This window comes from Amblyomma americanum, chromosome 2 (genome assembly GCF_052857255.1).
Source record: "Amblyomma americanum isolate KBUSLIRL-KWMA chromosome 2, ASM5285725v1, whole genome shotgun sequence".
In the NCBI taxonomy this organism is placed as follows: Eukaryota; Metazoa; Arthropoda; class Arachnida; order Ixodida; family Ixodidae; genus Amblyomma; species Amblyomma americanum.
The window spans coordinates 16,999,493-17,023,723 of record NC_135498.1 but is presented as its reverse complement, the minus strand read 5'-3'; the positions used below and the strand labels follow the sequence as shown (position 1 = coordinate 17,023,723).

Below are 24,231 nucleotides of genomic sequence, written 5' to 3'. Positions count from 1 at the left end.
CTCGTCTAAAAATTCCGAGGCATGTAGCAGGGGTTCTTATTCTTGCCGACTGCTTTTCAGTTTTAGTCTCTCTTCAAACTTCCGGAAAATCTCCATTGGATCGTTTCCTTGGGTTTTTTGTTCCGCGCACAGTGCGTGAGATCCGCTTTGTCTGGGTTGCGTGAGATCCGCTTTGTCTGGGTACCTGGCCATTCAGGTGTCTATTATAGCGAGGTGGTCGATTTATAGCAATGTCAGCTCTCAGTGCCTTTGTAATAAATCCCGTCTCTCGCCTGATTCTGGTGGAGATTTCGTTTCCTGCGTTTCCAACACAGCTGAGCCAGCTTGAGTGATCCGTTGCTGAATACCGTGAATTTTCAACACTTAAAGTACCCATGGAATAACCGGTGGCGTAAATCAAGGCTGTGTGAGGTGTCAATTACGCTTCTGCGATGCATAATCCCTCACCTAAACTTTTACTTATGCAGGTGCTGGTTCGCTACGACAAACGTTTGTATCTCATGTGGGGAAGTTGAAGCAATAGATATTTTTCTCCAGTGTTGCCAGCGGTTCGCAACTCAGAGAAAGCAGTATTTGGAGGTCCCTCTTTCGAGGGTAGGAGTTCCTTTGTGTCTTCTCCTGTTCTTCTCTGGTTCGGTGCGAGCGCCAAGGGATTCCCGTTAAGCAGTGTTTGCGCTACCTTCATGCTTACATAAGTGCAACTGATCGGATACCTTGTTAACTGTATACAAATTTCTGCCGCATGTCCAAAAAGGGCGCTTGATTGCATTCATGGTAATTAAAATTTCTTTAATTTCTTCGAGCTTTCAAAAAAAATCTAGAATCAGTCTGTACCTTCGCCAATCACCCCGCGTGGGTATGTGCCGTATTTACTGAGGTAAAGAAGAAGATAGCGCAGACGCTTGCTTTCCCAGGACTGCGCGCCTAAGGATTGCAAGAATCACTTACGCATATCGCCACAGAGGAGACATGGATCTTCTCGTTCCTCGTCGACTGGAAAACCAGGATCTTCTATCGAGTGAAGAATTCGACTGTTACGACGGCTTCGGACACGGAATCTTCCAGGGGCGCTTGCTGCTTCTCTTTACCCTCGCGATCTTTGTCAAGAACAGCCATGTCTACGCCACCACACTTACAATGGGCGAGGTCGACCACTGGTGCAAGCGACCACAGCACTGGAACATGTCCACGCAGGAATGGAAGAACGCGGCTATTCCCCTGGAAGCGGACGGACAGTACAGCAGGTGCCACCAGTACGCGAACCCCTACAAGAGCAATGACACCAGCACGGTGCCGTGCACAGCGTGGGAATACGACGAAGACCAAGCGGCCACGTCCATGGTGAGCCAATGGGACTTGGTATGCGACCGGCGGTTCCTGCGCGTTGTACTTGCATTCTTGAACGCCGCTGGCTTAACGACTTTCGGCATCGCCGCTGGATCTATCGCTGACGCTGTCGGCCGTAGACCCGTCCTAATGGGAACCACAGCAAGCTTGCTGGCATCGACGACTATCCTCTGCCTCGGCGGGACCTTTCCTGTGCACGCCGTGGCCAAAATCATCGCGTCAGGAAGCACGGCTGCCCAGACGATCATCGCGGGAATCCTCTTCTTCGAAGTCACGATCCACGAGAACCGGCCCCTACACGTTGTGATCGCCTGTGCAGCGGCGGTTGTCTTTTCCGAACTGTGGCTCACAGTCATGAGACACATGACAATTCACTGGGCGCTAAAGCAGGCAGTGTTCTTGGCGCCTACGTTCCTCTCTGCCGCTGCTTTCTTTGTGGGCGTGGAGTCTCCGCGTTGGCTGGTGGCCAAGGCCCGATTCCAGGAGGCGGAGGATGTCGTGCTCGCCGCTGCAGAGGCCAACCTCTTTCCACTTTATAACACGGCGTGCCTGCTCGACAAGCTAAAGGGCAAAGCGGCCGGCAGCTATCATCCAACGCAGCGTACCGGCTCCGTGGAGATGCTGCAAGGCGTATCAATTCGCAAGCGGGCTATGGCCATATTCTTCACCTATTTCTCCGTATACTTCGTTTTACAGATTGTACTCCACTACTCGCTAAGGCAGCAGTCTCTCACGTTGCACTGCATATCGTTCGCGCTGGTCGTGGTTAGTTTTGCGGCGATGCTCTACGTCATCGCTAGAGTCACCTTGCTGCAGTTCATCAGCGCGTGCTTCGCAGTGCTTTGCGTCCTCCAGTGCATGTCGAGCCTGGCCATCACCACGGATTCCCCGGTCGTGAAACAGGGCCTTGTCATGTCCGCCAAGGCCCTGGTCTTCATTGGATACATTGTCCTCGCCACATTTAGCCTTGAGCTCTTCCCGACGGCCGTTCGCGGTACCTCTAGTGGGTGGATTTACGGATTCGGTGGTCTGGGCGCCGTCATGGCGTCTGTAAGCATAATGGTTGTCCGCGAGGACGTGTGTTTCGCCGTCGCCGGAACTCTGATGTTTGCCTCCTTTCTAGTTCTGCGAACACTGCCTCGCAACACCACGGCAGAATGCGCCAAGATCGCCGTCCAATGCGCACCCGTCTTCAGGGAACAAAACGTCGAACGCATGAAGAAGACACTGGAACAACGGGAAGGCAGGGACATCCGGGAACCTAGCTACCGAGGCAAACGAATCAAGTCCAGTAACGGTTCGGGGAAGCCGACAGGGAGCTCTCACAGCCGGCACGTTAAGTGAACTTTATGCGCCCTTCAGCTGTCCAACGACTTTGTTCCTCTGGATATGTGGTCTTTCAGGGTGTGTTTTTGGACAGTGTCTGAACATAGGGAAACTAGTGCGCGTTTTTTTTCTTTTCTGATGCTTACTGAGCCAATATATTGAGAAGGACTGGCAATTGAGCTGCTACATATCAGGGACCCGTGGGCTGTTGGACATCGCCTGCTGTGATTAGTTGGTCGGAATGGACGGTTTATGTTTGCGAAATTATTGATACGATACCTGAGACTCGCTCTCAATATACACAGTTCCTCCCCTATGCCACTCGCTGCGGGTTTTTTGATCTCGCCTTGAATGTTGAATTATGTCTGCACATGATGTACATGGTAATTTGAACGCCGATACCAGAAAAAAAACTTTGGCACTGAGGTCGAAACGAACATTAACTTGTTAAATATGGCGCGGTCAGAAAATGCAGTCGCTACCTCGAGACAGCTGTATAAGCCTCTTGTTTCAAAATGCGGATATGATAGAAGAGTGCGAAATCATTCATTTCACAGACCAACAAGGCAGCCTACGTCACTCTGAAGAACATTCCTAAAAAGAAGACAGGCTTCAAATGTTCGAAATAAACCATGGAAAAGATTGAAATATATGAACTAGAAAATATCCTCACTTACTTAAAAAACAGGGCTTTATTGCTTCAGCTAGCACAGAAAGTAACATAAATCTTCTTCCTTCAATGGCAGAAATCACCCACAGCGACTGTGCTGTATTAACGCGTTAGCTAGTATAGTATCAGCCTTTTGAATATTTTTAGGCACGTTGCTTTGGTTCGAGTTATGTTTCTAAATGTCTGAACTTAAAATAAAAAGTTTATCGCTACATTGCAAGCATCTTTTTAAAGAGCTCGAACTAACGCGACCGTCACCAAAGGTGTGTCTGCAGGCGATGCCAAAGAGAAAGAAGAGCTCAAAGTATGTGCCATATTACTTGAGGAGAAGAAGAAGAAGAAGCGCAAAATGTGTACTTATGCAGATGTGGGTTCGCTGCGACAAATCTTTGTGTATAATATGTTCAAGTTGAAACAATAGATCATTTTCTCCTCTCTTGCCGGCGGTTCGCAGTTCAAGGAAAGCAGTATCTGGTGGCCCCTCTTTTGAGGTTAGGACTCCCTCTGTCTCTTCCAGTTATTCTTTCGTTCGGTGCGAGCGCAAAGGGATTCCCGTTAAGCAGTGTCTGCGGCTACCTTCATGATTACAGAAGTGCAACTGATCGATTACCTTGTTAGCAGTATACAAAATCTTGCTGCATGTCCAAAAATGCTCGTTTCTATTCCTGGTAATTCATATTTCTTTAATTCATTTGAATTTTCCGATTTTTATCTTGATTCAGTCTTCTCACGCCTATTTTTCTCCGCGAAAATACCTCATTGTGACTATCTACTGAACCTTGGCCAATCTCCATGCGTGGGTATGTGCCATGCTTACTTAGGAGAAGAAGAAGACGATAGCTCGCTGTCCCTAGGAGGTCATTGCTGCTGTAAGTCACTCTTTTTGACTTGCAGGTGCAATCACATCTTAAGCGCTAACATCGGCCACGTTATCTCCTCGCAAGAGTTACAGCTTTATGCAGACCTCGTTTCTTTGTTGGCTTAACGTGACTGCGATTGCGTCACTGCCTAGGCCTTTTCATCGGGTGAAAGAGAAGTCGAACCACCTCCTCGCTGAACTGTTTCTAACTGTTTCGACTGCCACTTCCACTGCGCTAGTGCTAGAACACCAAATCGTTCAAACAGCAATATGGGGATGCCCACGTGGAAATGTTTATAGGTATTTTAGATACTCCTCAGCCATCGGCAACAAATGTTAACAATGTTCTGCGGGACAGCTTTAGATACATTTATGTAGGTGTCTTCACATAAATATTTTATTTATGCACCTGCGGAGTCCTTATGCGATCAGGAAACACGCTATGTAGATTCTGTATCAATTGTCTTTAGACTTATTGTCCTCCGCAAGCTCCTAAGCATGTCAGCGCGGGCCGACAAAGAAAACAAACGACAGCGGCTTATTCGGTTAGTAAGGCATACTCAAGGCTGATAAAAACTTTCGACTTGAATTTTTCTTGACTTCTGCAATACAGCGATTGTAAAGCGTCAGCTGCTGAAAAAAAGTTAGTTCATAATTTCGCTGCATATTACGCTTGCAAGAACCGAAAGGACGGCTTCTCTGCAACTGCGATCTTTTATTCTTATTTTTTTGCTCTAGACTGTGGCCTCCAGTTATTTTTCCCTGTCTCCTTTCTTTTTTTTTCCTAGCTAAGAATCGAAGGTGTGCTTGAGAGTTTGTTTTTTTTTTTCGGGGGGGGGGGGGGGGGGGTTGACCGCGTCATTGTTGTTTCCAAACAGTTCGCGACGTTGTCAGCCAAACACTTCGCGACGCTGTCAGGTCAGCTTACCTCCTACTGGTACTGTGCGTGCAATGATGTCACGAATCCCGCGAATGCTTTTGAACCGATGAAGTGGGATCTCCTCTAATCAGTCACTCAAAGTGCGTGCGGTCGCTTCAATGTAACAACGATCCTAAAAACTGAATCTGGGTGTGTAATAATTGCGCCAGCCTCTGCTTGGCGTAGGTGCTAGAACTACCGTTGTAATGCCGAATCAGACAGCGCTATGTTAGACTCAATTTTATCGAAGGACACTCTGTCCTTCGTCAAAATTGTGTCAAAAGTTAACACTGTCTGATTCAATATGCCGTACCAGCTCGGCCTAGTCGTCAGCCTTATATCATGAATTCGCACACTGAATCGAAAAGCAACCAGTTTCGCTTTTCCTTGCAGAAACTACCTCGCCCTACTTACGCAACCTCCCTCGCCCTCGGCATGGTATCCTGCGCCAACGTTGGGCTTTTCATCTGGCGGAGGCTCCTTTTGCAGACGCTGTGGCGCCACTACGTGACACTCGCTGTCGAGCTTACCTTCGTGGTGGTCACCTTCGTGTACCTGCTGTCCCACGACCGCGTGGACCCGGCCCAGGTGAAGAAGCTCAACCGCTCATACGTCATACCCCAAGAACCTACGGCCGTGGATGCCGAGCACATTCGAAACAAGCTACCACCTGGCCTCATTGTGGTCTACGGCCCCTCAACCGTCGACACTGACCGGCTCATCGCCCAGGTGTTCAGTGCTGCCGGTGAGCCAAGTTGTAGCCTTTATTCTACGCCAAATGGTCCACACTTTGATGAGGCAATCACTTCGATATGTTTTCAAGACAACAGATGTCAACATATCAGCTTAGTCAAAGCACTACTCGTAATAGCGCAAAGAAAAAAAAACAGTTCGTGATGATAAAATAACTTCGTGGTTAAACCTCATACATCGGGCGAGCAAAAATTACCTATCTGTTTGCCGAAAATGCGGCAGCGTTGTTCTAGCTGCTGTTGCTGGAGGCAGCCTGCCAGGCCCCTGTCACCTAGGCTTTCAGGGTGTTAGAACGGTTTGTGTCTGGGTACGGCCATGATGGCCGCAATAATGATGGCTCATCGAGCGACATCCGAGGCGCCAAGCGGATCACGGGCTCTCCTACCATGAATGAGTTTTCAGAATTCGGCGCCAGATTACTGACCCCAGCTGAAGCGTCTGCAATGGAAAGAGTGTAACCTCCGCCCCAGTGCCCATAGCGGATCACAGCAGATCTGGGTAACTTTCAGATATTGACAGGGTCGGAATGTGCCTCCTCCGAAGCACACATCGGTGGGTGCACCCCCATGCATTTTCCAAATTCTACGGACATTAGTTACATGCAAAGGTGCAGGGTGGGTTCCGTACAGCGCACACCAGTAAAATAATATAACAAAAATTGGATGGCGATCGATCCGACAGGAATGCGTGAGCATCAAAGCATGGCTTGACTCGCATCGACGCTCCTTTGATGCAACGTTGGCATGGTTCTTTTCCCAGGCCTGTTCCCTTGCCGCTCTCCGCTGCCTTTCTTGCCCAGCTTTCCGAGCACGACAAATATCCGCCACACTTTGCTCGTGTCTCGCGAAGCAACAACTTTCATCCCACTGACAAACCAGAGCCACACGCCGTTAAAGCACGCTGCACAAGGTTCATTTATCTTCGAGTTAACAGGAAGACCACGTGACACGGCCCTTTTATCCATACACGCACCGGAACACGCACTGCGCTTCCGTCCTTGTCTGCAGCAGACGCACGCTCTTCGTGGCACCCTCCTCCGCACCTCGTTCCCCCTCCTTCCCGCATCCGGCCACCCATACAGGGCGCCGTCCCCCTTCCTCCTCCGCACAGAATGTTTTGGCTTTGATTTATTACTCCACTCCAAGCCAAAAATATGTCGAGACTAACTAAAGCCCTTACTCCATGCGAGGAACTGTTAGTCCAGGATTAGTGGGCGTTCACACTTGGACTTTCGGCGGCGAGAGCGAGCGGAATCCTCTGCCGCGGCGAAGATTCCGCCCAAATACCCAGCGGAAAGGCCGATCGGTCCAGGACCGAATTCTGCCGCCGGAAAAAAAATCCGCCGAATCTCGTCAGCCAATAGGAAGGCGAGTACCCGCGGCGACAAACATGGCGGCGCCCTTCGATGCAGGACGCCTCGCTTCGGACTGAATTCGTCGCTGTTGCTGCCTTTTTCAGCACGTTCACTGGCCATAAAAGAGCCAGCGGTCTCTCGCTTTGTCTTATCTCGCCCATAAGAAAACGTTTCAGCGATAAATTTGCTTTAAATTTTATTTCGGGTGACGATTCTTCCCGTTTTAGGCTTAATAGGGGCGTCGGTTTGTTGACAGCAATGATTCCTCTCCTGACCACCAGATGCCGCCACTAGGCGTTTAAAAAGTGAAAATGTTAGAAATGGCGTAACGTCCGACAAAATAGCTGCATTTAGCGTAAGCAAGCGCGCATACGGTTTTGGTACGTAGGCAGCATCGATTAACCTCTTGCCGCATCTGTGTACGCCGTGAGCAGACGACACAGACGATGAGCGGTGACGCGGTGACCGGGATGTGTGAACGAGACAGCATTTCGGAGGCCGCGGATTCCGCTCCCTCTCGCCGCCGAATGTCCAAGTGTGAACGCGCCATTAGACTGAATGTGCTGGTGTGGCGAGCCTTTACAATCGGTCTAACATGGAGTGATGGTTGGTATAGCGTGGGGTCAGTGGTCGTGGCAACGCAGTTGCTCCGCGTGACTAACCCCCGTGCAGCTTTTAGTCCCTTCTGGCAGAGAACCCCGTTGACACCGCTTGCACCATCTAATGCGGCCGTAAATAGGTATCGTTGCAAAACCGACATTGTTTTGTATGCCAGCCAGCTCCTGTATGACGCACTCCCAAAATTGTGAAGCCCGGGAACAATTATTGTGTTGTGCGCGCCTCCTTACTCGCATCCTGCAGGGCGAGAGTCTCCAACTGGGCAGGGAGAGGACACAGAGCCGACACCATCAGATGAGGAAGGTGCGCCACAGGACTACATTCTGCCGCTCAAAAACGCCAGTTCCGTGCCCGCCAAGTGCCGCGCCGTCGCAAGCAGGCTCCTGCGTCGTGATACGTACGCCCGCACCGTGGACCGCACCATGTGCGTCCAGTTTTACGACCCCGACAATGAACAAAGCCTGCGGTACGACTTGATAGAGCTCCTTCCGCCCGAAGTGATGCTTCCAGAGGGTGTTCTGTACAGCCTGGAGGAGCTCTTCGCCAACCCCTCAATCACTGCCGGTGGTGACGTCCTGGCAAAGATCGCCGGTAAGCCAATCTCTAATCTCAAGAGTGGCACAGTTCGGTTTGAGGTGGTGTACCGGGTACCTCAGCAGGTGCTGCAACTTAGAATCGCCACAGGCCGTATGCCAGTGCGTTAAGCCATGCTAAGTGTGCTATGCAAGAGTATTGGAGTGGTAGGGCTGATGTCGAGTCTTGAAAGGTACAGGCAAAGATGATTTTAAGGTTATCGTTTTCGCTGAGCCCGAACTGAAGCAACATGCTTTCCCAGGTGCGACGGTCACTCACTGCCGAGTGAAAATGACGTTTCAATATGGAGGAAACAAGGATCTAAGTGAATTAGTGTGTTATTTTTGCTACCTTGCAAATGAAACGGCGTTAGACACCTCACTTCGAGTAGCTTAAGCCTAAAGTGTAGAACTTTTGGAGCGGTGCCAAGCGGATGCAAAACGAACACAACTGCGAATGACGAGTGATGCGGAGCAAATTTCGTCATTCGTTAAGTAACCTATGTAGTCAAATAATCGCATAAGTCTTAGTGTAAAGTCTTTCTGGTATGCTCTGGCACTGTGAGCTCTATGTTTGATATTCGAGCTCTTTTTAACTTTCTTTGCTGTGTTGGCCTGAAAGCATAGTGTGGTATGGTATGGTATCAATGGTATGGTATGATTTTGTATACGGTATGATATGGTATATGATATGGTATGGTATTGTACTGTACGGGAATGGTATGGTATGGCATGGAATGGTATTGTATGGTACGGTATGGTATTGTATGGCATGGAATGGTATTGTACGGTATGGCATGGTATGATATGGTATGGTATTGCACGGTACGGTATGGTATGGTATGACGTGGTATGGCATGTGGGGCTTAATGTTCCGAAGACGAACGTGGGGCTATGAGGGATGCCGCAGTCGAGGGCTCTGGAATGATTTCAACCACTATATTTCTTTAACGCGCGCTGACATCGCAGAGCCCACAACTTTTTTAATTTTGCATCCCGAGACCTTAGAATGAGCAGCCGGACGCCAAAGCTACTGAGCACTCCCAGCGAGTCCTAAAAAATGTTTTCTGGCCAGCCAGTCAAACTGAAACAGCGACGTATTGTTTGTGTTGTTTCCTTGCAGACACAATACAAGTTCAGCAAACCCTCATCGACCATGCTCATATGGTTCTTCAAGGTGATTTCGCAAACAGTACTGGGGTGAGTTAGCAGGATTACTTTGCACAGTGACCCTTTTTGATACATAAATGAATAGAGAATCGCGATAAAATGATTCATGTTAGTGCAGCTCTGTGATAGCGTACGCGGTGCCATAACAGGAAAAGCAAGACTGCATGAAATTGTGTTTGTCTCCGTATGTTGAAATCTTGGGCCTTAGAAAAGGATCCGGTGCATTATATTCAGTAAGTTTGTTTATTCCGTAAAACGACACCAGCCTTTCTATTTCCAGCTCTTTGCAGGACGTATACCGATGGAGGCTCCGTTTGAGGACATTCATAATTACCGGAATGGACTTTTCGCCGCCGTAACAATCGGCTTCTGCTTACCTCTTGTTTGGCGCGTACGAGACATTACCAGAGAGATAGGATCGGGCCTCAAGGTATGGTGAATTTCCAACGTAGTGTGTGCAAAACTGTCTGTAGTTTAGCGTCACACAGGGTTAATGGTGGATGAACAGCGCAACAAAGGCGGGACAAAGACAAGGCAAGCGCTTGTCTTGTCTTTGTCCAACCTTGGCTGCGCTGTTCACCCAACATGAATGCTTACCAACTCCCCCAAATTTCGGCTTTCTTCAGTGTTACACAGGGTGTTCCACGTAACCTGAGCAAACGCTTTAAAAAAAGTGATACACCGTAGATGGGTGAAACCAACACTGTTATTTACTGTCATATGGCACTACTCAGCATTATGTCATACCTACGTAATTAGTGAGTTACTGATGATGAATTGTGCAAATTTCGCAATATGCAGTTTAGGCTACAGAGTGTCTCATTATATGAAGATAGGGTCGCAAAACTGTTGATTAGGTTTTTGTAGCGATAGCTACATATTACGGTAGCATTTCGAGCCTTCAGCGTGGCGGCGGCACGTGACCAGCCACGCGGTGCGGAGCAGCTCCTGCTACCGGCGGCGCGGCGTGCCGGCGAAACCAAGTTGCCACACTTGTGCGCATGCGTCGTGTCAAGTGGGACGAAGATGAAAAAGGAACGCCCAGCGAAACGGAGCGGCGAAAGACTGACTTTGCAATTCAACTGAGCAAGTTCCACTCAGTCAGCTGTAGCTGTCGCGTCACTCCAGGTTTAAATCACCGCTAATTTTTTTTTTATCAGCGTGCCTCCTTCGAGGTCCTTTTTTCCCGAAATTTGAAGAAAGCCTGCAAAATAGGCCGCTCTCTCCCACTACAGTATTGCAGCGCCCTCAACCATGTTTTGAAGGAACGCAGGGTGCGCGCTGAGTGTGTCCAAGTGGGCGGCCGACGCCGCTGTCAGCACTGCCCTTAAGCACTGGCCGCCAAGCTATAAATATGATCAGGTTAAGCAGAGCTTCTTTCCTCACCACCTTTTGATATTTGGTGAACCCTTAACGTCTCAGCTATGCGAGTGCGAACCAAACCGTGCACCCTCGTCATTTTTTCGAAGACGGTACGTCAGTCCATTCATCCGGAACACGGAACGTGCGCGCCGCCGTCTCAGGTAAGTAAGTGGTAGGCAGGCCATGGAAAGTTAACTAAGGCGAAACTCTTCGTGGTGAATGTAGCTCGAAATACAAGGAAGGAATGAAGAAGCAAGACATGACACGAGCACCTTTCCTTTCGTCTCCGTTGTTCGCGCTACCTTCACCGCGAATCCGATTCAACTCGCACAACTTTCCACCTTACTAAGAAGGTTTTTTTTTTTTCATTCAGTCAGCACACACACAAAAAAAGGAAGGGCAATCATTTCAAAGTAGTTCCCACTTTTTTAAAAATTATTTTGGTATCTTTATGCAGCCCGTTGAAGTGAGCGGCGGCCGCTCACTTTGGCACAGTCAGCGCGCATTTTTGGAGCGCTACATTAAAGCTGTTTACATGAACTTGACAGAACGTGGGTTCTATTGATTATTTGAGAGAATGTCATTTTCGAAAAAGATACTTCTCGACATTTTTTTCACTGTCCCTTAAAGAGTGGACTGAACTCGTCTTCTGCCGAGTTTATGTAAACTTGGCGAATATCCGAGCACTGGAGCGTAGTGACGAGGTTTTTTTTTTTTAATCCGACAGCATTAAAAGCCTCATTGAGAAAAAAATTTGTTGGTCATAAAATTCGCCCATTGGCTGAAATTGTCTGGAACATTGTCCATGGCTTTAACCATGCGCAACGTGCCGCTCATTTTAGGCCTTGGCTGTAGTACCATGATACACTCCTCATGCAATGTAATGACAACAAATGACAGTGGGCGTTTGCACTGTCAGCCATGAATGGCAGCGGTACACTCTCCAGTGCAAGGAAAATAAACGGTGCAGAACCCATACAATCACAATGATATTATTGTTCTATTATAATGCTCCATTCAAACTCAAATATCGAAAGCCTCGACATCTTTGTTGCGGTCTCATTAAAACCTAAACTCGTCTTCCATTTAACGCTAACAGTTCTAGCACTTTGATTGGCGTGAGTTCATGAGGCCTACCGCATCAGGCAAAAGAGAGAAATCCTCAATAAAGGAAGAATAAGTGAGGAGTAGGATATGGATTCTACGGCATAGCTCTTTCTATTTCTGAGCTTTTTTTCTTCCAAGCTGCGCTTTTCAAAGAACAACTTTTTATCTTCTTTAATAAACCTGGGACCACATGTCGGTCGCTGAGGAAACCTTACTCGACTGTATTTTTCTTCTTAAGTCGGATAGCTTTCAGAATACCTTGATTTCAGATATATTCGAGATTTGAGATCAGCGTTCGTGGACCTCTAATGGAAATTTGCGACGGAGCTTGCGACGTCCACTCGAGGCAGGCGTCGACGGGTGCGACCGCATTTGCAGGAGGTCCAGGAGGTTATGGGCCTGTCTTCGAACGAATTCTGGGCCGGGCACTTCTTCGCGGCCCTACCGATCTCTCTGGTCGAGGGGGCCCTGGCTGCTGCAGTGCTGATATTCCACGAGGAGCGCTACAAGCCGTCGAGGAACGTCACGGTGTACAAGGGAGACAACCTGGAGGTGTCGCTGGCTTTGTCCAACTCCACGACCGCCGCCCCGCAACCGCCACCCAAGGACCAGCAGCAAAAGTTTATTCGCGTCTACACCCATGTGCCCCGCGTGACGCGGTATCTGGAGAACGCGGACGCCTCCCTCGTGGCGGCCACCTTCGCTATCTTCGCCTTGTGCCACACGCTGTTGGCGCTGCTGATCGCCTGCGTCTTCCCTTTCGGTGAGCTGAGCCTCAGTGCTTGCTAACAAGTTAGCTCAGCGGCACAGAGACTTCACAATAGACCAAGAATTCTGAGGCTCAAGTGTCTTTTGCTTTAAAAAATGAATTCTAAGGCGCTGACCTCAACTGGATAGCTATTTCCCCTAAAAAAGACTGTCCATAGACTTCTGTCTACACAATCAATAGACTGTCTAAAGAGAAACTCTAGAGAACAGTCTATAAGCAATACAAAGCCTACAGACAGTCTATACACAATCGATAGATTTATGACTATACAGTTATACTGGACTTTTGTCTGCAGACAGTCTATAGACTATGAATACACGAAAATATGTATCTATAGAAAACCACTAGAGTTCATAAGAAGTCTCTACACTGTTTACAGACCATTTTTATAATGGTAGGTCTGAGCTCATCTGCCTAGAAGTAAAGACACTGTCTTCTTTGGCGCCCACTGTATATTCGATTGCGTATAGCGGGTCTGTACTCATACTTGGGGGTGTAGGTGAGGGGAAAGGTTATTTAGGTCATCTAGGTGTGTTTAGAAGAAAATGTAGTAGCAGTAAACGAATAAGTTATCCCGGACAGAATACAGACTGTCTTTATGGGAAGCCCGTGGAAACCCATTCATCTAACAGCTGTACTCACCGCTTAGCGTGTGTAGCAGCAAATCTTCGTGAAAAGTCAAGTCCTAACTTGTATTCAAGATTAGTGAAAACGCAGGTGCGAGGTGTTGTTAGTTATAATTGTTCGCAGCTGGGTGAAGATTTTCTTTCTTTGGTTTATTTAGCCTAATCGGCCTTTCAGTGTATCTCTGACAGCCGATTTTTCATTGTGAACAAGGAACCAGCATGGGTTTGGAATAACGTCAATCATCGTTTTTGACATCATCATTGCCTGAATATTCTTTCTTTTCTTCCTCGCATTCAGGTCGATGGGCAATGGTGATAGGGTTCGCAGTCTATTTCATGCTACCGAGCGTCGACGGTGACAAGCTGGGCTTGATCTTCGGCACTAGCCTCTTCGGGTACCTGACCGGAAGCAGGAATGAGAAGTTACGCACTGCTTTCTACCCTAGCGTGGCCCTCAGCAATGCCATGAAGATCATCGGAATCTTCGACGACTTCGAAAGTACGATGTTCTATATTGTAAACTCCATGCCCCCTCCTTTTCTTTACTTTGTCATTATGAATTATTTTCCTTGGAGCACGTTAGGCCTCTAGATAGCCAAAATCACAGCCCAGCTCCCCAGTAAGGTGTGGCTCATGCCCCATAGTATTAATAGTAAATATTATAGCAAAAAGTAGTATAGCAAATATTCATCACTCAGTTTATAAAAACAAGTGTATTTTACGGAAAATAATTTCTTTTCTAAGGTATAACTCCCATCGTCGCAAGAATTAGCAGGGAACAGACACGACGAAGTGCCGGCCTTTAATAGTCAAGAGCGTCTCTGTACTGACACTGATACCTTGAGTTAAAACTTGAAACTCGGGATCACCTCACATTCGCGAACGATTTTGACGCGATAGCGTCAAGGAGCTCGTGTCACAGAAAAGCCGGTGTCGGTGTCGGTATCGTTGATCGTCAGTGAAAAATCCCCATAGCGGCAACCCACCGTGTCAGGTGGCAGTTAAATAAATGATTGGTCACGAGAAGTTGCTAGGGAAGCTCAACCTGCGTCCCACATGCTCCGCAGGCGGCAGCACCTGTCATCACAGGGCAGTGGCGCAAGGCTTAACCGTTGCAGCACCGCGCCAGGAGTGGTATTACGAATCCCAGAGATTTATTACTGTGAGGAAAAGAATGACCAGTTCCGCATACACGGCCATTCGCCCATTAACGTATCTAATACCTATAAGGCGGAGCTTAAGTGTCGTTCATGATTGAACTGCGCGAAAGAAACGGGGACCAAGAAGAAACACGTACACACACACTGCGCTGTGTGTGTGTACGTGTTTCTTCTTGGTCCCCGTTTCTTTCGCGCAATTCAATCATGAACGAAATCCACCAACTAGCCCGCCTCAAAACCCTTCTTAAGTGTCGCCTCCAATTTTTTGCTTAGTGCATTATTGGCCTCCTGACATCGCTAATACCTTTAATCGAGCGAGGAAAAAGTTTTTCGCGTGGTTGGCTAGACTCCAGCTGCTGCTCTGATAGTCGAAGAGAGTGTCGGCTAAAGAATCTGAACTCTTGTTTTCTGTGGTTCTGCTGACACGCTTTCGTACATTCGTACACGCCGCGAATGCCAACAAAAGAAGCCGCTCGTTGGAACATCCTCCCCAAGCCCGCTCTGAACCTGGACACCGTGGCCCTCAAGGACATGTGGGCCATGATGGCCACCACGGCTATTGCTCTCACCTTTCTGATCGCCTACCTGTCGGAAGTTCTTCCTTGGACGGCGACGCGGGCAAAGCCTCTCCTTTTTTTCCTGAAAGTAAGCTTCGGACAACTCCCTATTGTCGAAAATTTTTCTTTCTTTCCTCGTTAGTGTTACTCAACTGTGGACCGAGTAACAGCAGATGAGATGACTTCGCTTTTTTGTATAGTTTCGGATTCGTTGGCTCACTAATTCAGAAGCTGGATGAGTACGGTGCACGGTACTCTCGTATCTGTTCGGCGCGAACTGCAGTTTTGTTTGGGCCGAACGCTTTCGCGAGACAGAAATTCTGTACAGAAGGTCTCGCAACGTTTACGCCATATTGCGCAGTGCGGGAAACTCGGCGACAGTAGTGCCAACAAACCCGATCGGTTTGTTTAGTTTTTTATCCATGAGGAGCTTTTCATTACTGTGTCCTTTTCAGACGTAAAAAATGAAAAGCTTTCAAGAGTCTCATTCATAACGCGCTGCAACAGACTACGCAGTTCAGCTGAGTCACTGGCGCCGATAAGATTATGGAGAAAGAACGCTTGAACTACACGGTTGCACCCACATTGTCTGAAGTAACGCAAGATAGGAGTTCGTCGTGCATAACTCTTTTAACTAGTCGCTGGCGAAGATGTTGCTCCATAGGGCGAAGATGCCTTAACAACAATCATGTGACGGCAGAATATTGCTTCGGACGCGTCAATTTCTCTGAATACATACAAATTACAGAATGCAATCAATATTGATTTTTCTCTTACGCGATGCGTTACAGCCCAAGTACTGGTTCCCGGCCGAACCGCGCGTTGCCGAATCCGAACTGTCGATTAAAAGCCCTGAGAGCGAGGACCGCTTCGAATCCCCGCCTGAATTGAGAGTTGCCCTCGAGTGCCAGAATCTCGTTAAGGTAAGTTTCCTTTACCGATAGTCTTAATCTCGGTTTCACATAAGTTATAGTTAAAACTCCTGTTCCACATATTTTACCTAGAGCGAGGCTCATTTCAGCTTTTTTTCATTGGAATATAAACTTCAGCAGCGCCTTTAACGCTTTGACAAGTGGAACTTCGGTGGAACCCGTTGATATAGTGGAACAGCCAGCCCGTCTTTTTTTTCTCGGTGTGGTTATGCAGAGCCCGATTCCTGTTACTTCATGACGCGTTCCAGATATAACTAGGTCACTGTTCACAGGAGGAGGAGGAGGAGGAGGAGGAGGAGGAGGAGGAGGAGGAGGAGGAGGAGGAGGAGGAGGAGGAGGAGAGCACATTGACAAGACTTAATTTTTCTTCCACCACTGGGTGCGTGCCATTGGGCACGTGACATATGGGAGCCAATAGCCTAGAAGATCGACAAATTTCAGAACTCTCCTCGGCGGGGTCATTCTTGTGCGGATGTTTCGATTGTACAGAACAATGAAATAATCAAAACTAAATATGCAGATGGGTTTCTGAAATGACCGGCATGCTTCTGGCACGACAAATTCTTTCGAGGGCCGACTTCGATAAAGTTATCTTCGGCACATACGCAAAGACTTCTCAGGTTTTAGGTCGAAAAAAAAATGATCCGTTTTGTGAGACTGGTGCTTGCTAGCCTACAATAGAAATCTTTGCCATAGCTGTGTTTCTAAGTTATTGTCATTCTATAAGGACGCAACTCCTCAGGACACTTTGGTTTTTGTACTCGTTTGTTCGTGAAACTTTCAGTGTGGTGCAGTTGCACCGTGTAATATCTGAAAACAAATTTCCAGTATTTTTAATGCGGTAGTGATACCTGACACTGACGAGGCAGTTCTGACCATTTGAGCGGTATGGAAATTATATTTTGTTTTTCTGTGGACAACCAAAGCACCAAAGAAAAAACTTCATTATTCCTCGTCAGTTTTATGCACTGCGACAATTATGATCGGATGCTGACAACAAGCTTCTTTTGTAATATTCACTACAAATGTCGCGACTTGGACTTTTTTGTTTTCTTTTGCAACCCTCCCCCCCCCCCCTTTTTTCTTTTTTTTTTCTGAGAGCATGACATGCCGGCAAGAGAAATACCTTAGGTCGAGCTGCAATATAGCATATATGCTCTAATGTGCACTATACGCACTGTATATCTCTCTTTCTGCGATGTGAACAGTGCAATAACAAGTGAAATACAAATGTTTTTTATGCATGTACTTCAGTTGGCTTTCTGTTTGCGTTCACCTAAGCCTGGCGTGCAAAAAGTGTGATGTCCTGGAGTCTAAATCAAAAGATAGGCCCATTTCTGCATGCCTTGAATGTAATGAGCGGTCGAAATTGTTGTTTTTCTAAAGAATTTGTCATCTCCAGACAGCAACATCAATCCTTTCCACTCACGTCTTTTAAACTGAAAAAAAAAAATGGAGGGATATTTTAGCTCCGCCTAAGGGTATGGCGATATAGCATTTATGGGTTAAAGCCCATATTTTGAGAAATGGTAATTCTCGACTTATTAATAGATCCCTGGGAGTCCTCACACCACCCCTGAAGCAGTGATTCAGCGGTTAAGCGATGTGCCACTGCCCTTCTATGGCAGGTGCTGCCGCCGGTGGGGCTTGCGCGACCCAGGTTTGTGTTCCCGAGCGGCCTCTCGCAACCAATCATTAATTTAACTGCCACCTGCCACTGTGGTCACTTTGCTCACAATTAGGTGGGCAGGTTGTGATGACGTCACAAGGTCAAGTGACTTAGGTGGCCCAGCTATTTTGCCGGAGCGGCCGGTTGGTCCGGCTTCGAGGCTTCAAATGTTTTTTCGCACTCTCGCGCGTTAAAAGCGGCGTTACATGCACGAGGTAAGCTTTAAACAGGTGTGCGCTTGCAAACCGCGACTCAGAGCTGATAATTATGCGAGAAATTGGCAACACGTGGTGGGCCGAGTTGGTTTACTCCATGTATTTGGACAGGATTCTCAGATGGAGGATCCTTTACTTAGTCCAACGCTTTACTGCTAAGCTTCTCTGTTTAGCAGGCAAGCGGAACTATGCGAGTGTCTTAGTGTCACATCGCACGTTATTCGATATTCCGGACACTCATGCTGTGACATCTTTTAACTGTTCTCCACACACACACAGAGAACATGCTCAATGACATGTCAAGGTGAACTGTTTGTTAACACTGATATGTTTTTCATATGTTTTACTAATTTATGTATCTAGTACGCGGTTCTACTTATTCTGAGTACAACTTGAAAAGCTCAAGTGTGTAACCGCGGCTGGCCACAATATTTGATATAAGTAGATCATCATTGTCTTCGCAAAAGCGAGTGCTTCGGAAGCGCGGTAACTGGCATGGTTTGTGTGTCGGTTATGAGGAATACACATAGTATTTAACCGGTACGCATTGCAACGGAGGGTGTTATGTAATATGGGCTGTGATGGCACATGCGATTCTTATTGTAGTGTGGCGCACAATTCTGTCACAGGTGTTCGACGGCGTCGTCGCATTGAACAAGGTGAACGTGTCGATCTATGGATCCCAAGTTACTGTACTTCTCGGCCATAACGGCGCTGGAAAAACGACGTTGATGAGTATACTCACAGGTAACATACTCCTCGAATGCCCACATGCTACGCGTAGTCGCGTTTACTACCCTTGGCGAGACGTGCAGAGGTGCAGTCTGAAGGGGACGCGAGTGAGCCACACGAAAGCTAGACGAATGGCATTGTAGGCCTCTCACCCAACTACAATGACCTCGCCTATTCCTCCAGTTAACGTTATCTATGTCGACGGTGGCAGCTGAATCCCTGGAAGATGGACATGCGCAGTGTATACATGCCCTGCCCATGTTCTTTTTTTCTTAATTTCGGCTAGGATATCAGCTTGCGTTTGTTCCGCGACCCGCTTTGCCCTCTACCTGTCTCTTAACGATGATCAGTACCACCTTGCCTGAAAGCGTATTAGAAAATTAATCCCGTAACAAAGACCTAGCTCGGCGTCTCTCGGAACGCAGCCTGGTTTAAGGTTTTTTTTTGCGTTTACTCTCTGGCTTATCCTAGATGAAATCCAGGAGCATACAGTTGCATGACCAGAAATATGGGGCATCGAGAGTTTCAATCAATAAAATGATCAGGAAGGCTGTTGTAAAGGATCCTCGACAATAAACCATATTCAAACTATCAATCAGGCGATTGAGATATGTTCAGAATATAACCAACCTCTAGCCTTCATAGATTGCAAGAAAGCATTTGGCTCAGTCGAAACTTCAGCAGTCATGCGGGCTTTGCGGAATCAGGGCGTTGAAGAGCCTTATGTAAAAATACTGCAATATATTTAACGGCTGCACAGCTAGAAGAGTTCTCTATAAAGTCTGCCATAAAATTCTAATAAGGAAGGGTGTCATCCAGGGAGACACTATCTCGCCAATGCTATTCATCGCCTGTTTACAGGCGGTAAATAGCAAGATGCTGGAAGTGGTAAGCGAATACGTCTGCACAGGGCCGGTAGTGAGCGCACATTCGAAGCATGAAGGGGAATTAACCATTAGAATAAGAATGGCGTGGAGCGCATTTGGCAGGTTCCCTCAAAGGCCTGGATTGAGAACACTTGGGGATAAAAGGTAAAGGAGCATACCTTAGTAAACTGTGATTCGTTGATGACATTGCCTTGCTAAGTCATTCAGGATTTAAATTACGCCAGCGCGGTGGTTCAGTGGTATTGGCGCTCGGCTGCTGGCCCGAAAGACGCGGGTTCGATCCCGGCCGCGGCGGTCGAATTTCGATGGATGCGAAATTCTAGAGGCTCGTGTACTTTGCGATGTCGATGCACGCAAGGAACCCCAGGTGGTCGAAATTTCCGGAGCCCTTCACTACGACGTCCCTCATAGCCTGAGTTGCCTTGGGACGTTAAAATCCCACAAACTGTAAACCATCACTCAGGAAAGTAGCTCCAAAGCATGAATACTGAATTAGACAGGCAGAGCAGAGCGGTGGGTTCAAAAATTAATATGCACAAACCAAAGTAATGTCCAAAAGTGTCGGAAGGAAACAGCAGTTTACAATTGGTGACGAGGTGCTAGAATTGGTAAGGGTCTACTTACAGCAAGCAGTGAGCGCATATTCGACGCACAGAAGCGAAATAACAACTAGAATAAGAATGGTGTGGAGCGCGTTAGGCACGTTCTCTCAATATTCTTCAAATGAATAGTATGTAACAGCTGTATCTTTCCTGTACAAACCTATGGGGTACAAACGTGGAGGATAACGAAACGGGTTCAACTTAATAAGAGGAACCACGCGGCGAGATATGGAAAGAAAAATGATAGGGGTAGCGTTAAGAGACCGGAAGCCGGCAGAGTGGGTGAGGGAACAAACTCTAGAATGACGTCCCAGTCGAAATCAAGAGGAAGAAATGGGTTTGGGCAGTGCACGTAATGCGAAGGCAAGATAACCGCTGGTCCTTAAGGGAAACGGAATGGCTTCCAAGAGAAGGCAAGCGTAGCAGGGCGCAGAAGAAAGTTAGCAGGGCGGGTGAGATTAAAAGTTTGCGGATATACGGTGGCCGCAGCTGGCAAAATACAGGGTTAATTGGAGAGACATGGTAGAGGCCTTTGGCCTACAGTGGGCGTAGCCAGGCTGATGACGATTATTATTCTAGCAATGGGCTTCACCGCAGTACAAAAAAGCTTCTAAAGTTAGCTTTGTCGCATTGAAATATTGTTCGTAGACGTAGCCTACTTAACGACAGCGCTTCTGACCGGCGCCAGGTTCGAGCGGGCTATGTCTCGGAATCCTTGACATGGAAAACATGCATGAAGGTTAGGCATGCAACTACTGCAAAAGCAGTGCACAGTGCGCTACTATCTTCGCATTTGGCTCAGCAACATGCCGTGAGACATCAGGCTTTCGCCTGTCGACATCATTTGCCAGGAACGGTAGTGACTCTCCGATTCTTTCTTAAAGGTCTGTTGAAAGCTGACAGTGGAACAGTCTTTCTTAATGAACGAGAAATAACCACCTATTCGACACGAGGAATCCTGGGTTTTTGTCCCCAAACGGATGTGTTTTTCGATGACCTTACGGTGTTGGATCATCTACAATACTTTGGCATGGTAAGTCTTCATTGCTGAATCAACTTCGCTGGCCACGATTGCTATATTTTCAGGCTATGAATGCTGGTAGATTCATCCTTTCTTTACTCCGTCTCTCTAGTTATTTTTTTTATATTTTTTTAGCGCTGAATGCACTGTTGCCACTTAAAATAATGAGTGGAAGAAAGTTCTAAGCAATGTTTCTTTCATGCCGAGATAGATACGAGATGCAGTGAAAGCGGCGAGCGGCTCCCACCGATCAGGCAAGACCGCTTCAGATTGGCGCAAAAGGCTGTTGCACTCAATATAACATTCAAATTGGCGCAAAGTACTGTTGCGCTAAGTATAACTTGCAGCCCGTCCACATTGAACCAAAATATGTTTCGACTTTATAGTAAATCAGCGCGCCATGATGCACAGAACCAAGCAGGCTCAAAAATTCAGAGTATTATGATGTTTTCATCGACCGATAAATTCATAGCTTTCCGACACCACTGGGCTTGCATTGCTCCGTGAACTGAGCTCCTACCGCATCTTGTGCGTTGCAATTAATACTGAGCGCGATAGTACACAGTAGTATAATCAGGCGACACTGCTCATTGCAAAGTTTAGCTTACACGCATGCAGAAGTCTAAAATCTTAGCATGTCACCATGAAAAAACGCGGCCTTCGAGAATATGCGTTGCACTCTCCTCCCACTTCTATATATAGCTCACTGACAGACAGCGTGCTCCCCATTACGTAAAGGTATTAAGACTAACAAGTACAGCCTACGCCATAATCCCCAACGCTTTCTTTGTTTTCGCTTACTACTGCCAGTTTGGATGGCTCTCGTGAGGACCACTTCATTTTTTCTAACTAGGTTTTTGACGCCTGAAGTAACGGAGCTCATAATCACGTGATTGCCTCACATTTCTTTTCAGCCTGAAAGGCCTAATGAGTTCTCAGATCAACCGATACGTAAAGATGCTGCTCGAGACTGTGCAGCTTAGCGACAAGCTCTATGCTTATCCGGGCGAGCTGTCTGGTGAATGAAGAGGAAGCTGAGCATCGCAATCGCGCTTATCACGCGTCCAAAGGTACTGACACTGACTTTATGTTATGGGTCCCTCTTTCTAGAGCTGTAAATCTGGAACGAATTAACAAAGTGTTCAATGGTTCAAGGTTTCCTGCATCCCTTGTGATGACCATTCGTGGCTTATGATCAGTCAACAGCTCGAGAGTGCGAACAATTTAACACAGGTAGCGTAAATGGAGCTTTGCGCAGATAAGACTTCATTGCAAATGCGGTTCATAGTTTACTGACGTTTTCTGTTTGTTTTAGATGATTTACTAGAGCTTCAAGATCCCCCCCCCTTTTTTTTTAATGCGGTACCTTCGACAAAGCTTCATTGAAGATATGAAACTCGAATCGTATCAAAAGCACCGAAGTTTGGGCCAGTTGGTAATGATCCATCTTGAAGAAAACGAAACAGCCCGAGAAAACAGGTACGAAAAAGACACACATACGACAGGACGAATGCAGCATTCGTCCTGTCGATGCGTGTCTTTTCGTCCCCGTTTTTTCGTGCTGCTTCGTTTTCTCAAGATGAATCGTATCAGCAGGTAAAAATGGCACGCTTTGACATCTGGACACCTCCGATTGGAGGATATGTTGACCTGTACAATGCGATAATATTTTTTCGATTGCACACCGTCTTTTTTTCTTTTTTTTCTCTCTGTTTGTAATTGGCTGAAGTATAGCTCCACCCTCGCCCGGCTTGAGCCAGTGACGAGAGGGAAATCGAGGTGATCGTTTGTTCTCACAAAGAAAAGTGTTAAGGAACTTAAGTTCGCCTGCCAATATCTGTGGCTGCCAATGCGCAGGTCTTGATCTTAGACGAGCCGACGGTGGGCATGGACCCCGAGACCTCGGCGCGTCATCTGGACGCTGGTGCAAGGCATGCGCGGCCGCACGGACACTCGTCCTTTCTACGCACGACATGGAAGAGGCGGACACGTTGGCCGACCGCATCATCGTCATGTACAACGGCAACGTGATTTGCGCCGGTTCCCCCCAGCTTCCTAAAGAACGCTAGCGGTAAGCGCTTCCAATCACACTGTGCTGCATCGCTGCATAGTTGCAACGAAAGCTAGCGGTGGCGACGTTGCCTTCTAATATGAGATGGCTCATGTTCCAGGAGAGCAACTAGGATCATTGCGGTATGGCTTTGTGTTCGTCTCAATCGCCTCAGGAATATACTCTGCTTCCAATGCTTCACTGAAGGATCGCTCAATAATCCTCCTCACCAGCGTTTCTGCAGTAGAGATCGCGATGTCTTGAAAGTATTTTTTTTTTCAATCATTTCTGACGCTTCCTATAGTGTCTCTCGAGGCCGTTTTCACGATCAACCTGCTGCCGTCAAAATAAGCGCCAGGATGTGCAAACGTGCTAGCCCCTATTTCGACGTAGGCTGACGTCATACCAGCAGCAGGTGCCAGTATGAGCAGCTATAGTAGGTTTCATACATTAGGTGCAACGCTGCCAAAGCTAGCGTTCTTCTTTGCGCTGTCTGAATCCGCGACCAAAAAGTAGCGCGTTCCCTTGTGGTGAGCGAAACATAGTAAAATGATTTACCTGCAGGCTTACTACACGACACATTTGTCATGAGCTCGATTAAATGTACTCTTACTGGTGAAGACAAGCTGTCGCTTTCTCGAGCCTAGATCACTCGGGCCCTCAGAGCAAGCGCGGAGTAATACGCCTCACTTTATTTTCCCATGCGGACTACTTCCGTGCCTTTCACGGCGTTGAACCTGATGTATGAGCGGAGCATAGAAGGAAACCAGTCGGGTCGGAGCCGTTGAGTACCCTCTCTCCTCCTCCTCCTACAGAAATCCTGCTCATTCCATAGAGAAGTCCATATAAAAGTCAGTCATTTTGCTCCACCGCTCCTCTTGATGCAACATGTCTGCCCACCGATCGGTGAAAAGATCTGTCACCGTTGAGATGTGCGCTTTTGAGGTAATGTAG

General features: G+C 47.5%; 2 protein-coding genes and 1 pseudogene across 3 annotated transcripts; all 3 read left to right on the top strand.

Moving 5' to 3' along the window:
- Nucleotides 1-922: 922 nt before the first annotated feature.
- Nucleotides 923-3,325, top strand: LOC144118355 (solute carrier family 22 member 7-like). The gene has a single exon (XM_077651306.1). The coding sequence runs from the start codon at nt 970-972 to the stop codon at nt 2,689-2,691; it is 1,722 nt and encodes a 573-aa protein (XP_077507432.1). The 5' UTR covers nt 923-969; the 3' UTR covers nt 2,692-3,325.
- Nucleotides 3,326-5,434: 2,109 nt separating this feature from the next.
- On the top strand, nt 5,435-10,027 carry LOC144119557 (uncharacterized). The gene is made up of 4 exons (XM_077652138.1): nt 5,435-5,866; nt 8,090-8,437; nt 9,542-9,618; nt 9,869-10,027. Exons 1-4 carry the CDS (start codon nt 5,464-5,466, stop codon nt 10,025-10,027), a joined length of 987 nt encoding a protein of 328 aa, XP_077508264.1. The 5' UTR covers nt 5,435-5,463.
- Nucleotides 10,028-12,343: 2,316 nt separating this feature from the next.
- On the top strand, nt 12,344-23,296 carry LOC144119556 (phospholipid-transporting ATPase ABCA3-like; annotated as a pseudogene). Its single transcript, XR_013312393.1, has 8 exons — nt 12,344-12,820; nt 13,751-13,951; nt 15,079-15,257; nt 15,961-16,092; nt 18,615-18,732; nt 21,091-21,239; nt 22,167-22,297; nt 23,085-23,296. The product of XR_013312393.1 is annotated as a phospholipid-transporting ATPase ABCA3-like (transcript).
- Nucleotides 23,297-24,231: the final 935 nt, after the last annotated feature.